This window comes from Nelusetta ayraudi, unplaced genomic scaffold (genome assembly GCF_046127955.1).
Source record: "Nelusetta ayraudi isolate G7.1 ecotype Tasmania unplaced genomic scaffold, CSIRO-AGI_Nayr_v1 ptg000060l, whole genome shotgun sequence".
NCBI lineage: Eukaryota > Metazoa > Chordata > Actinopteri > Tetraodontiformes > Monacanthidae > Nelusetta > Nelusetta ayraudi.
The window spans coordinates 3772988-3786942 of NW_027466110.1; the positions used below are offsets into that span (position 1 = coordinate 3772988).

General features: G+C 44.0%; 2 protein-coding genes across 2 annotated transcripts; one reads left to right on the forward strand and one right to left on the reverse strand.

Annotated features, from left to right (window-relative positions):
* Positions 1 to 208: 208 nt before the first annotated feature.
* Positions 209 to 2025, forward strand: LOC142897519 (glucose-6-phosphatase 2-like). Its single transcript, XM_076039919.1, has 5 exons — positions 209 to 490; positions 576 to 685; positions 789 to 903; positions 980 to 1101; positions 1206 to 2025. Exons 1-5 carry the CDS (start codon positions 273 to 275, stop codon positions 1715 to 1717), a joined length of 1077 nt encoding a protein of 358 aa, XP_075896034.1. The 5' UTR covers positions 209 to 272; the 3' UTR covers positions 1718 to 2025.
* A 960-nt stretch (positions 2026 to 2985) lies between these two features.
* Positions 2986 to 12025, reverse strand: abcb11a (ATP-binding cassette, sub-family B (MDR/TAP), member 11a). Its single transcript, XM_076040031.1, is given in 25 exon segments — positions 2986 to 3704; positions 3934 to 4080; positions 4209 to 4415; positions 4493 to 4690; positions 4955 to 5111; positions 5204 to 5445; positions 5517 to 5720; positions 5796 to 5957; positions 6538 to 6642; positions 6721 to 7068; positions 7525 to 7731; positions 7824 to 7994; positions 8210 to 8413; positions 8765 to 8890; positions 8978 to 9088; positions 9185 to 9298; positions 9412 to 9586; positions 9700 to 9824; positions 10062 to 10233; positions 10331 to 10464; positions 10925 to 11009; positions 11085 to 11326; positions 11673 to 11721; positions 11843 to 11858; positions 11960 to 12025. Coding segments are annotated over 25 exon segments (3942 nt in total). The 5' UTR covers positions 12000 to 12025; the 3' UTR covers positions 2986 to 3503.
* Positions 12026 to 13955: the final 1930 nt, after the last annotated feature.

The window sequence follows — 13955 nt, forward strand, 5'->3', positions numbered from 1 at the left end:
AGCAATGGCCTGTGAAACATCTGACAGCGACACGGTCCCGATGAAAACACTCTTTCTAACATCTCTTAAAATGCTGACCTGTCACGCCTTGCAAGCACATGACTTGATTTCCCCTAAGAGCTTCTGATTGTTGCCACGGTAGCGCGCCGGGATTTATGAGAACAGGCTGGGATATAAAGGTGTGGTGGGTGTGGGAGGGGTTTTTGTGGTGCTTTGACTGGTGCTGAGGGAGCATCCACCAGCACTGAGCACACGCAGACCTCCAGCTCCTGATGGATCTGGTCTACAGCAGCGGGGTGCTGGTAATACAGCACCTGCAGAGCAACTACAGGGAGTACCATGACTTCCTCAACTTCGTGTCCGCCGTTGGAGACCCACGTAATATTTTCTCCCTTTACTTCCCCCTCTGGTTCCACCTCAGTCACAACGTGGGCACCAAGATGATATGGGTGGCTGTTATTGGAGACTGGCTCAATCTCATATTCAAGTGGTAAATGTGCTCTGACTTTATGAGTCTAATCTGTCTCGTGCAATCATCAGATTTTAACAGTGTTGTTTGTTTCTTTGCTTTTTAGGATTCTCTCTGGGCAGCGGCCGTACTGGTGGGTTCAAGAAACAGACTTCTACCACAATGCTTCTCACCCACACTTGGAGCAGTTTCACATTACATGTGAAACAGGGCCGGGTGAGCCTTAATGTTTTCAGCCAAGTGCTGCTGGATGTGATCATGCCATGGGGCACTGTACTCTGTACTAACCCTCCACCACCCTCTCTGCTTCTCCATTCAGGAAGTCCGTCTGGTCATGCCATGGGCTCATCATGTGTGTGGTATGTGATGATCACCTCTGCTCTTAACTTCACCCGACCCTGCTCTGCCGTCGCTTCTGTGCAGAGTCTGCAAAGGTGTGGTGGGTTTTGTGTAAAAGATACCCTCAGTGATTTTCCAGCTGGTCCTAAATGTTTTGTCTGTCCTTTGCAGTTTTCGTCTGTTCAGGTCCTGCCTGTGGATGGCTTTCTGGATCATCCAGATAAGTGTCTGCATCTCTCGGGTTTTCATTGCAACACACTTTCCACACCAGGTCATCCTCGGCCTATTTGCTGGTGAGTTTTTTTTTTCTTCATATTCATTTTTGTGGCGGATATATGCACATACTTTTTGTCATGTCATGAACGCTCCTGTTTTTTTTTGCTGTTGTTTGATGCAGGTATGCTGGTTGCGGAGGCATTCAACCACATTCCTTCAGTGTACAATGCAAGCTTCAAAGTCTACCTCCAGATCAACGTTTTTCTTCTCTCCTTTGCCATCTGCTTTTATCTGTTACTCACATCAATCAATGTCGATCCTTTTTGGTCACTGGCCAAAGCAAAAAGATGGTGCGCAAACCCAGACTGGGTCCACCTCGACACCACGCCCTTTGCCGGCCTGGTGAGGAACCTCGGAGCCTTGTTCGGTCTGGGTCTGGCGCTGAATTCTCAGCTGTTCATCCAGAGCTGCAAGGGGAAGAACGGATCCAAGACCCGATTTAAGCTCATGTGCGTCACCGCAACCCTGACGTCCCTGCAAATGTACAACTTTATCAAAATGCCCACGCACACCGAGCTCCTGTTTTATGTTCTGTCATTTTGCAAGAGTGCGTCAGTGCCCCTCTGCGTGGTGGCCGTTATTCCTTACTGCGTTCATTTGCTGATCGGCGATGAAGAGAGGAAGCTTGTATAGATTGTATTGTTGGGATTGACGGACATCGGATGGTGAATTCAGCCACCTGTCCGATTGTTATTTACAGTCATTGCACATTATTGTCACACAAGCACGGAAGCAGTGACATACATCAACATATACAACATTGTATGGTTTGTGTTAAAGATGTCTTTTTACAAACACTGCGTGAGAAATGCAAAGTGTAACTTCTTGGGTTTCTGTCTCTTATCTGTTTTACATGTGCAGTATAACCTGTGTGCAACTGAACTATATGTGTAAGGCTTTGATAACATTGGTAAGACAAAATGATATGAATAAAAAAATATATGATTTTATCCAGCGATCTAAATGTCTTTTTAAAGAGCACAATTCCAAAGGTATATAATAAATACTATCATGGCTTTTGGTCAATGACCTTTTTAAAAAAAAGTATCTCCTGGGATAAAAATCTACTTGTACTTTACTTTGTTTACCTTGCTCATCAGCCTTTTCTATTACTAAACAACGAAATGGAAGAATGGAAACATAATAATCCAATTATTACAGCTCAGGTATAACTTGAGAAACTCATACATTTTCTCTTTTTCGAGTGGCTTCCACTATAGAATAATGTTATTTTAATCAATAGACTGTTGTCATTCATACAGTCTTAGCCTATCTCAGGCTCAGGGTACAGGCAACAATGAACTGAGTCGACCCTGGACGGAGCGTTTGCCTCAGATTGACTCCAACACTTTCTGTTAAAACCAACCAGTGTCATTTCACATGGATCACCATGTCTTTTAGGACTTTTTGTCTTTCTTGTCTCCAAGCAATCTGCTCCTGGTTACATAATAATCTCTCATGGATCACTTATTGTCCCCTGGAAAATTTATCGGCCTCACTGTAATGAGGTAGAACACGCTCTGATGTAACGAGATGAGGCAGACGAGTTCAACTCCCAGACAGAAGCCCTTTCCACATCTTGTCTGCCGTTGCTTGGCACCCGAGGCCTGGCAGTAAGTGATGTAACTGTGTTGAGTGTGTAGGCTATCAAAGCAAGCCTAAAGAAACATCTGTGTCTTATTATTCTAGTATGTCTCGGTGCAACAGGGCGTAATGACATGAGGCCATCCCCTGATTCCCTGCAACTTTTAAATGAAAAGCCACAGCAAGATGTTCGATTCTGAAACGAGGCCGCCAGTCAGTCAGGAGAATGTTTGTGTTTGATGAATGATGAAGGAAGTGTAAATGTTGCCAGGAGGACACAAGTGTGTGTGTTTATTAGTCTTCAACTTGGTATTTCAGTGTATAATATAGGCACTTTCACTGCAAAAGTCAGACTTTTATTTTAGTTGAGGTGTAAGATGTGAGTACCCCACCTGAGAGAAGTATGTGCACAGTTGTAGAATATGAAAAAAAATACTTTAGTTTACAAATTAGTCATGTCATAATTTGACCAAGTTATACCACAAGTGTAAACTGGCTTCTGACAACAAAAAAACATGCAACACCAACACAAAAGTAAATAAATCAATTTGAAAATCACAAAAATATACAAAAATATATGTTTTGTGTACATTTATCTGTACATTTTAGAGACCTCATTTCACTCAAGAGGGTGACATATCTGCCCTGAACCCTGTGATGTGCAGCCTCCAAGGGTGTTTAAATTATATAATGTTCTTCTTTTGAATGTGTTATAAAGATTGACAAAAAATAGAGCAAGAAGGTTCACAGGGTCTGCGATCCACGACCCTAAATGCAGGAGAAAGCGGCTGAAGAGGATGAGCAAATGAATAAATTATTGCAATGCTGCAGGATTTTAGCTGATCGGGGCTCCTGTTGAGACAAGTTTATAATAAGCTCCTCTCTTGGCCATCAGTTCATTGTGTGTGCCTTTTTCTATGACCGACCCACGAGACATCACCGCTATGATGTCAGCATTCTGGATGGTCGACAGGCGGTGAGCGATGACGATACAAGTTCGTCCTTTTCTGGCTTCGTCCAGAGCAGACTGGACGGTCTGCAGAAAGAAAAGCTTTATGAGGAATCATTGTAAAAAAAAAAATATATATATATATATATATATACACACACATATATATGTATATTTATATATATATATATATATATATATATATATATATATATATATATATATATATATTTACATTTTTATAAATGTAAAATATTCAAACTTTGACAAAATTTATGTTCCTGGACTTTGCGTGTGGTTTCGCATGTGTTGCTACCTTTTCACTCTCTGTGTCCAGAGCAGAGGTGGCTTCGTCTAGCAGCAGGATTTTGGGGTTTCTGACGATTGCCCGGGCGATGGCGATACGCTGCTTTTGTCCTCTGGACAGCTGGGAACCCTGGGCACCAACTTGAGTATCGTATTTCTTCAACAACAACAAAAACAATTGTCGAGGGAGGTGGAGAAAGCGAAAGGTAAGCAGTGATGTTTAGCTGCGCCATCATTATTACATGCTTTTCGGAATCAGCAGCAAAAAGCAGCGTTGTCACTTACATTGGGTAGCGCCATGACAAAGTCATGAAGGAAGGCTTTCTTTGCCGCCTCAGTGACTTCCTGCATGCTCACGTTGCGCATGTTGTCTCCATACTGAATGTTCTCGGCGATGCTGCAGTCAAACAACACCGGCTCTTGGGACACGCTGCCGATCTGGGACCTCAGGAAGGGCACGTTGACTTTGGTTGACGGCCGTCCGTCAATCAGCTAATAAGACAAAGGGGATCCAATGAGAAAGTGAAGGTCCTGGCGATGCAGTCAGTATCTGAAAGTGTTGTACATACCACCTGACCCTCGTCTGGGTCATAGAATCTCTCCAGCAACTGAACGCTGGTGCTCTTCCCACAGCCGCTGCTGCCGACGAAAGCCAGAGTCTGACCGGGCCTCACTGACACAAGCAGGTCGTTCAACACCTGCACGTCTGGCCGAGTGGGGTAGGTGAACTTGCAGTTGATGAACTCTAAATTCCCTCTAAATTTGTCCTAGGGATGGAAAACCTGTGCTTAATGATTTAATTAATACAACCATATTATGCATAATCCAATAATAATGTCAAATAATTAGAGTTCACTTTTTGTTTCCCCCCCCCTTTGAAACGCATAGAAACATGAAGATACAACGCAGTGACTGTTTTGGAATCACAGCTTGGAATGAAAAATACACCTCAGAAAATGAGCGTAATATGGCAACTTCACCCTAACCCTCGTCTTGTTCTAAATCAGTCCACCGCTGAAGCATCTGCTCACCCATTTCTCTCCGTCCGTCTGGCTCATGCTGATTTTAGGAACTCGGTCCAGCACTTTGAAGAACTGAGCAGCAGCAATTTTGGCTTTGGCATAATCCGGAGTGAAGGAGGAAGCTCTGCCCAGCGCGGTCCCGCTGATGACCACAGCTGAAATAACCCTGGAGGCACAACAGTAGAGCGCTGGGTTTGCCATGTATCTGCATTTCGCTCACAGATTCAGTAGGGGACAAAATACCCTTTTTGGACCCACCTGAAAACAAACATGTATGGTAGCCCCTCGTTGCTAACCAGATAGCCTCCGTATGTGAAGGAGGCGGCGTACGCCATGAAGATGACGCACTGGGCAAAACCAAAGCAGATGCCGTAGACGTTGGCTCTCTTCTTAGCAGATCTATACGGAAGCTCGAGCTTCTCTTCATATGATTCCACAAAGTACTTTTCCTTGCCCAGGCCTGCGACGGTCCTGATGTTGGAGAGAGCCTCGCTGGACACCTGCGCAGACGGTCAAGATCTTACTTCAAAAGCTCAGTCACCGAGAGGAACATCCCTTGCTCTCTCCTTACCTGGCCCGCCTCTTCCATGGATTTTTTGTTTTTGCCCTCAAAGCCCGTCAGCATTTTTGCCTGGAACACCCCAGACAGGCCAATGAGTGGCAGGAAGCACATGATGACCAAGGTCAGCTTCCAGCTGAAGTAGAAGGCGATGATGAAGGAGACGCCGATGCTGGTCAGCGAGTTGACGATCATGCCGATCTGAGATCCCGTGGCCTGTTTGCAGAAGTGCAGAAGTATATTAAGAAGCAGCGAAAAGCTGGGACACAGGCCTGTTGTTCAGTGACCTACCCCCTGCACCATGGATGCATCAGTGGCCAGTCTGGTGGTCAGAGCCCCGGGGCTGTTTTTGGGGTCATCGAACCAGCCGATCTCCTGTCTCAACATGGCCTGGAAGCCCACTTTCCTCAGGCGACGGGTCAGCAGCTCTCCAGACTTGGCAAAGGCATATCCCTGGAATATTCCCTCAGAGTCAGCTCACATACATAAACTGATTTTTTTTTTTTTTTTTTTAGATGGTCACTTGTAGTAGAGCAAGTTTAAAATGATGAAATATGATATAAATCACCACAGATTTTGTATTTTTAGCACTCTCTTTGCAATGTCTAATCAATCAATCAACCTAACAACTTTTACTTCTAAAGCGCTAAATCACATCCAAAGACAGCTCTGAGCACTTTGTGCGATCGAGAGAAAACTAGCTGAAAGCCTTGAGGCCAAGCGAGCTGCGACCGCGGCCAGAAAAAACTCCCCTGGAGGAAGAAACCTGGGGCAGATCTAGACTACAGAGGGCACTCATCTGCTTTGGGTAGTAAGTTTCAGAGAATCACAAGTCCCTTTTGTGACATCACAAAGGTCTGCTACCCCAGAACCCAGAACCATTCCAAGGCGCAGTAAGCAAAGGATCTAACTTTTCACTTTGAGGCCGGTTAGAGACACAGATGGACGTTACACAAACAATAGTAATTGACATATTATGAGATGTTTAAATTGTCAACAATGATAAAAAGATGAAAAGATTATTATTGCAAACCTGTACGAACTGCGAGAAGAAACTAACGACGGCCACAATGCAAAACAGAACACAGATCCCGTTGATCTGCTCCCTCTGCACGGTCACGTCACTGATGGCAAAGGTCTGCAAATACACACGATTTAGCAACAAGGCACCGGGCGACGGAAACAGATCATCAACGGCCAACAGTGCCACCCTCACCCCGAGGATTTGGCTGAACAGGACGGCGTAGATGGGGTTGATGGAACCGTTGATGGCGGCGCCCAGTGATCCCAGCAGCATGTACGGCCACTCGGGCCGGTTGTACCGGAGGATGCGAGCGACCGGGGCCGGTTCCACACGTTCCTTGGGTTCCTCCTCCTCCTCGTCCACCTGTCGGAGGTTGGGAGAGTTTAGTGGGAGAGCTGGCGTGTGAGTGCCAGCGCATCGTCATCAATTGGCAGGATTGGAGGATGAAACTTGAGTACGTTTTCTGGCACGAAGTTTGGTGGCACTATGTTGGGCACAGCTTGACTCAGCTTGCTGTGAGATCGCATTCGAATGGAGCCCCTGGAGGGGGAGCGATGGAGAAAAACCAAGTGAGTTTGGTTTAGTTTAGCTTGGGTGACTTTTTTGGGGGGGGTTGGTTTAGCTGTACCTTCCACTGGATCTGGAGCTTAAGCTCCTCACTCTTGGATTCCAGTCTTCAACATTTTCGCGGGTTGAATCTGGCAGAAGGACGATAAGAGGTTAATAGAATCTGGTAGACTCAATCTAGGAAGAGGAGATGCTGGGTAAAATTATGATTTGTTTTAGGTTGATGGTAAGATTGACGTGTTGATGTGCGTGATCTTCTGGGTCCCCCCCCTTACGGCAGGGTAAAAGAAGAACAGACCCTATATGTCTATTTGTTGATTTAATTTTTGGTAAAGGGGCTGTGAGAAATACCTCCCAGCAGCATTTCAACTGTAGAATGCAATGTAGCAAAAGACTTCCAAGTGAAATGAGCCTGTGATATCAGTCAACAGCTAACACGGTTTTACCTGTGGGTGCGCTGGAGTTGCCCTGGTTCTGCAGGGTGACCAGTGTGAAGTAGACGCCTTCCCTCTGCAGGAGCTCACTGTGAGTCCCCCTCTCCACCGCCCGTCCGTGCTCAAAGCCAACAATCACGTCTGCGTTCCTGATGGTGGAGAGGCGGTGGGCAATGGAGATGGTCGTCCTGCCTGTGCGCACCTGCACAGTTTGGGAGTTATCGAGGCGTCCTTCCACACAGAATGACTGTGTCGCTTTGAGTCAGTGCTCGGATTTCTTTCCACTTTTCTCACCTTGTCCAGGGCTTCCTGTACGATAGCCTCGCTCTCGTTGTCCAAGGCCGACGTGGCCATATCCAGGAGCAGGATCCGGGGGTTTCGGATCAAAGCTCGAGCGATCGCAATCCTCTGCTTCTGTCCTCCGCTCATCTGTCCTCCGCCTTCTCCCACCAGAGTATCAAATTTCTAGCCGATAACAGACGACCCCAGTTTAGTTTGAGGCCTCAAATGATGTATTATAGTATCATTATGCATAAAAAGATGCTTTAAGGTCATGTCAGTAAAAGCCAATCGGAAGCTAAAAGCCCCAAATAAAGTTTTTTCTCTCAAGGTTATTGCTTGCAGTCATGGTGTCAGAGATCAGAGGTATTTAAGGAAACGTGCTCCGAAAAGCTACACACCTGTGGCAGATCCATGATGAAGTCATAGGCGTTGGCTTCCTTTGCCGCCTTCATGATGTCATCCATGGTCACGCCGGGTCGACCGAAGCGGATGTTTTCGGCGATGGTGGTGGCGAACAGCACCGGCTCCTGCTCCACGATACCAATGAGCGATCGGAGCCACTTGATGTTTAAGGTTCTTACGTCGTGGCCGTCCAGCGTCACCTGGGTGTGACAAGTAATGTGTGAAGTCTAGTCTCAAGTCTCCAGACTGTAAACCCCCCTCGTGGCGGTGAGGGGTGCGGGTCACAGATTGGGAAGAGAAGTCTGTCTTATTGACAGTAGATGGTTGCTTCACAAAAACATATGACTTCCGACTGTGTCACACAACCTGGTGATACAGTGTTTTATGAGAGTAGTGGTCAGGATCATTTGTTTCAAAGCAATTATAAATAATAGATAAGAAAACACGTCCTGGCAGGTTTACTGCAGAATGTTTTAGTGCACTGAAATTAAAGAATAATGCTGGTGTCAGTATTCTGGTAAGCTGACTATGCGGAGGCAATGAATTGGTACCTTTCCCTCATAAGGGTCATAGAACCTCTGGATGAGCTGGACTGTGGTGCTTTTTCCTGATCCACTGGGTCCCACAAAAGCAGTCGTTTCCCCTGATTTGATCTGCACGCTCAGATTGTCTAAAATCTGAGGAAGAAGCGCTTTTAGCCAAACGTTTTTTTCCATAGTATGATGTAGATGTCAATGGATCAGTTGTCGAGGAAAGACTTGTACCTTGACCTCAGGCCGGGATGGGTAAAAGAAGGAGACGTTATGGAACCCAATGTTACCCTTTACTGAGTCCAGTTTGTGACCTGCCTCAGACAAACAGTTGATTTCTGGTTCCTGCGTGACACGAGAACAGAGTTAGGAAGTCCTTCCTGCTAAACAAAAAATGTGTCCCGTGACCGATCTGGTTTGAATTATCAATGGAGCACAAACCCTGTCAATTGTGTGAAAAATGGACTTTGCTGCCGCGCGGCCAGAAGCAAAGGCCTCCAGGCAGGGCGACGCCTGGCCCAGGTTCATTGCTGCCATGAGCACTCCAAAGAAGACCTGAGCAGAAATCACAGCAGCAGCAGCAGCAGCACAGTTAAACAAAAAGTCAATTATCAACCTGTTATGTTGGAAAGATCTACCAGAAGTGGTATTAATTTGATATGACAGACCTGAATGAGGCCGCCGGGACTCAGCTCCCCGGTGTCAATGACTAAAGAGGATCCGTACCAGAAGGCCAAAGCATAACAAAGAAAAATGATGCACCACAGGTACCCTTGAAAAATTCCTATGATTGTGCCCTTTTTGATGCCCCAGTTCTGAGCTTCGATGAGGTTTTTATCGTATCTGTAAAAAAACAAACAAACAAACCAACAATAAAAACACAAAAAAATACAAAATACGGTTATTAATGTTGGTTAATCATACGGCAAGCGTGTGGAACTGAATGACAAAAACACCTTTCAGCCTCCTTGTCCTCGCCGCCGAAAGCAGCTATGGTTCTGATGGCTGACAGGACCTCGTCGGCCACGGCGCCCGCCTTGGCGTAGGCCTTCAGCTCTCGTCCAGTCAGCCTGGCCACAGCCTTGAGCGAAAAGAGATCAAATAGCACATCTTGACCCAAAAACATGGCTGTCAAAGCAGAACAACCTGAAAGGTTTTAAATATCAGATAGTGAAGACAAACTGGAAACAAGAACAACTCCTACCTAATCCAAAATGCTCATGAATTGAAGTTGAAAATCATAACGTTCTGATATATCTGCAATCCAACAAAACGGTTTGAGTTTCCATTCGGCCAAAATGTTAAAGTGGGCCCTCACCATTGCCATCAGGCCAGCACCGAGTCCGATCAGCGGGCTCACGGCGATGACCACCAGGGTCAGTTTCCAGCCGCCCATAAATCCAACCATGAAGCCAAACACGAAGGTGGAGAGCCTCTCGATGAAGATGGACACCTGGTCTGCGATAGCGTTGTTTATCTTGTTGATATCGCTGCGGAGAGGTGACAGAGAGACGCTCCGTGTCAAATATTCTCCCAGGCGGGGCCCCTGATAACGGGCCGCCCTGCAGATAAGGAGCCCCGACTCACTCCGATATCCTGGTGTTGAGCTCCCCCACCGAGGTGCAGTCGAACCAACCGATCTCCATCTGCATCACTTTCCTGAAGTAAGTCATTCTGATTCGCTGGACTTGCTTGGCGGCCACCGACACCCAGAAGAGAATCTACAACGGGAGCAGTCACACTTTGACACTATTTTCCTCCAAGTTCATTATTATTTGAAGGTCCGACATATTGGGAAATACATGTCTCCAGCTTGTAATTGGACTCCCAGAAAGGGGTAAAAAGTCAATCATTCACTTCTCTTCATTCACCCACTATTCAGAAAGCATGCAACAAAACACGTAGCTCTGGAAATCAGCTATTTGTGATGTCAAAAAGGGGGCATCCACCCCTCTCTACACCTCAGGTCTGTGAGAACACATACAGACAAGTTCCCGCTCCACCCTCAATTCTTTGTCTTGTGTTTTTTTCCCCCTTCCAAACATGCAGGTTGAACAGAACATCAATTAAAACAAGCATTGTCGTTGGAGGCTCATGGTTTGAGGCTCCTACCCCATATGTCTGATGATGAACAGTAATGTGATGTAAGAGTGTGATTTAGGGATGAAGGTTTAGGCTGACCTGAAAATAACTGACGACCAGAACTCCCAGTCCAATCCCAATGTAGTAGTAAGCAAACATGGTCATCTGACCTTGAATATCCGCCCTGCAAAAAGAGGTTTGAATAAGCGACAGGCGCCCCCTCCTTCTCCGTCACATCACCGACCCGCCGCCTGCTCACCCGCAATGCACCATGTTGTTGTTGTCGTCCTTGTATTCGGTGCCATTTTCCCAAACGATGGTCCCGTTTGCGCACATCTTGTTTCCGTCCACCAGCAATTGGACTTCCCTCTCATAGTTCACAAACGTGTCTGTCATCATGCTGTACACGAGGAGCATGAGAGGCTGAGCCGCGCCGTGAACGAGGGCGCACAAGCTGCCGACAACCATCAGCACCTTGTCCCTCCAGGTGGCGAACCGATACTGCAATAAAGATGTTTGAATGTTGTTGTTTTTTTTGGTCTTTCTTTCTTGTTCTTTCTCTGTCATTATCTCATCTTGATTTCATTACTGGCTTATGATCAAACAAGGGGTTAAGAAAAATTATGCTCATCTGCAACGGTGGGGCTTTTTGTGTAAAATATGAGAATGAAAAGCTGGCAGTCACAAGTAAAAGAGTAAATATATGAAATATTGGGAGTGGAGTAAGGTCACATCGGAACACTCCGTAATCCTTTGTGTGTGTTTTGTGAGTGGATTTAAAAGGGACATTCCCCGTTTTAGACCTTATCTCCTGCTCTTGCCTCTGAACAGCGTACACTTTGCTTACCAGTTGAAAGTATCCGACGCTTTGAATTTTTTCTTTTTTCTTCTCATCTCTGCAACAGGTGAAAAGTCAGTAAGAGTCTGGTGGAATGCGTCGTGGCTTCATAACAAGTGCAAACATATTGTACTGCCGTCTGAAGGATGTGGAAAATAGAAGCGTTCCAGTATACTCACCCCTTCTCAATGTCATCTAGAAAGAGAGGGAAAAAAATGTTATTATGTGCACGTATTTCCTTTTAATCATGTAAAAAAGTTGTTTTAATAAGAATATTAGGAAAATACACTACTCACCTTTATGTGGTGTGATATTAGCAGTTCTTGATTTTTTCATTTTTCCTGCCTGATGTCTACTGGCTTCATTGGAGAAAAAAAAAAGTCAGTGTCAGTAATAATAATAATAATAATAATAATAATAATAATAATAATAATAATAATAATAATAATAATAATAATGAGAAAGAAAGAAGAAGAAGAAGAAGAAGAAGAAGAAGAAGAAGAAGAAGAATACAAAAATTGCCATCATTTTATGCATTTTTGCAGATTTTTGAAGATGGATTTTTCAACATTTTAAATCAAGATCCTTAGTAACTGTCCAGTTCCAGTAAAACTGGATTCAATATAAGTAGGGTTAAGATTAAGATATAAAAATCTTATCCAGAAAGAAAACTACACAGAAGACTATCTTAATTATGACTGAAACAATATTTTTTCTATTCATCAAATCACACAAAGCAGCTCTAAGAAGCCATTTAGTATGAAAAAAGTTTTGCCGTACCTGTACTTCTCACAACGCAACTGTATCCTCATGAATCGTTGCTGCTCTACAAAGGCTCATCGGACTAATCTTATTTTCAGGTAACCTATGCCTTTCTTTCCCCATAATCTCCACCCCCATTAGACTGATAAGGGTTGAGTCGACACTGCTACCTCAACTAGAAGCACGTGTACAATGACTATTATCACAAGAGTTCCTAATCAAAAGGTTGGCAAAAAAGAAATACCAAAAAGAAATACTATTTAATTTATAAAGTGTGAAAACCACTAACAAAAGTTATTGTGAAGACATTAAAAGTCCTTAGTCATTAATGGTCCTTTTTGCCTACTAAATAAATAACTAATTGTGAGAAATGAGCCGAAAAGGCAAAGCATTCTTATTTTCATCCCATTTTACAGTACATGGCGACTCAAGGTGCTTTACTCAAAGACACCAATGGAACCCAGTAATATTAGAGAGCACATTATTGAGTGAGAGGAGATTTTGATTTTGAAGTCAGTGCATCTCAAAAGATAACATTCACTGTGATTAAGCAGACGTCCACAGGGTTTAATGACCGCACGGCCAAGTACAAGGAGGAATTTGTTCCTCTTTTACAGCCTGTTATTATTCAGGTGGTCGATAATAGTACAGGGAGGAGGAGTAAGTCTGCGATTAATCTGCGCTTTATTGCACCATGACATCCTTAATCATGTGAATTGATATATAGTTGCTAGTATTAGTATTAGTATTACAGTATTATACTGTATCATATTATATATATATACATATATACAGTATATATATATATATTGATTATGTGTATAATACTGTACTTTACCATTGCACTATTATTACTACTACCACTACTACTGTTATTGGTGATATTATTATATATTTTTTACATTCCATTGTTTGCAACTAATTATATTATATTACATTATATTATATTATCCATCCACCTGTCCATTTTCAATATCCGCTTATTCCTGAGCTCAGGGTCACATGATACTATATGATATTATATAGTGTAGTACATAACACTTCAAATGCTCTTATCCGTACGAGACACTTTTTAAGAAATCTTTTTTTACTCGTAATTTTGTGTATTTGTAAACATATATTGAACTGCTACTTGCCACGTTTTTCTTTTCTTAAATTCTCTTTTTTTACACTTTCTTTATTACGTCGGCTTTTTCCACGCCAACATTTCGTTGCCATGCAACATGCCACATAACGAGACATGTAACAAGTAAAACCTTTTGAATCTTTGAATCTCTTTGAATAAGAAGAGAGGTCCCTGTCACGGAGTAATCTGCTCTGTAATCGGATTGTTTGCTCATTGCAAGATACTGATGATATCTGCTCCCTGACTACACGTTAGCTGAATGGCATTTATTGAACTTGGTTAGGTGGCACCATGACTGAGCATTCCTTATATGGGTTCTAAGGTATTTGGTTCAATGAGTAAGTTCTTGTGGTGTGACTTTGCAAGGCTTAGGGGCATAATATTTAATGTTTAATGTCCTACAT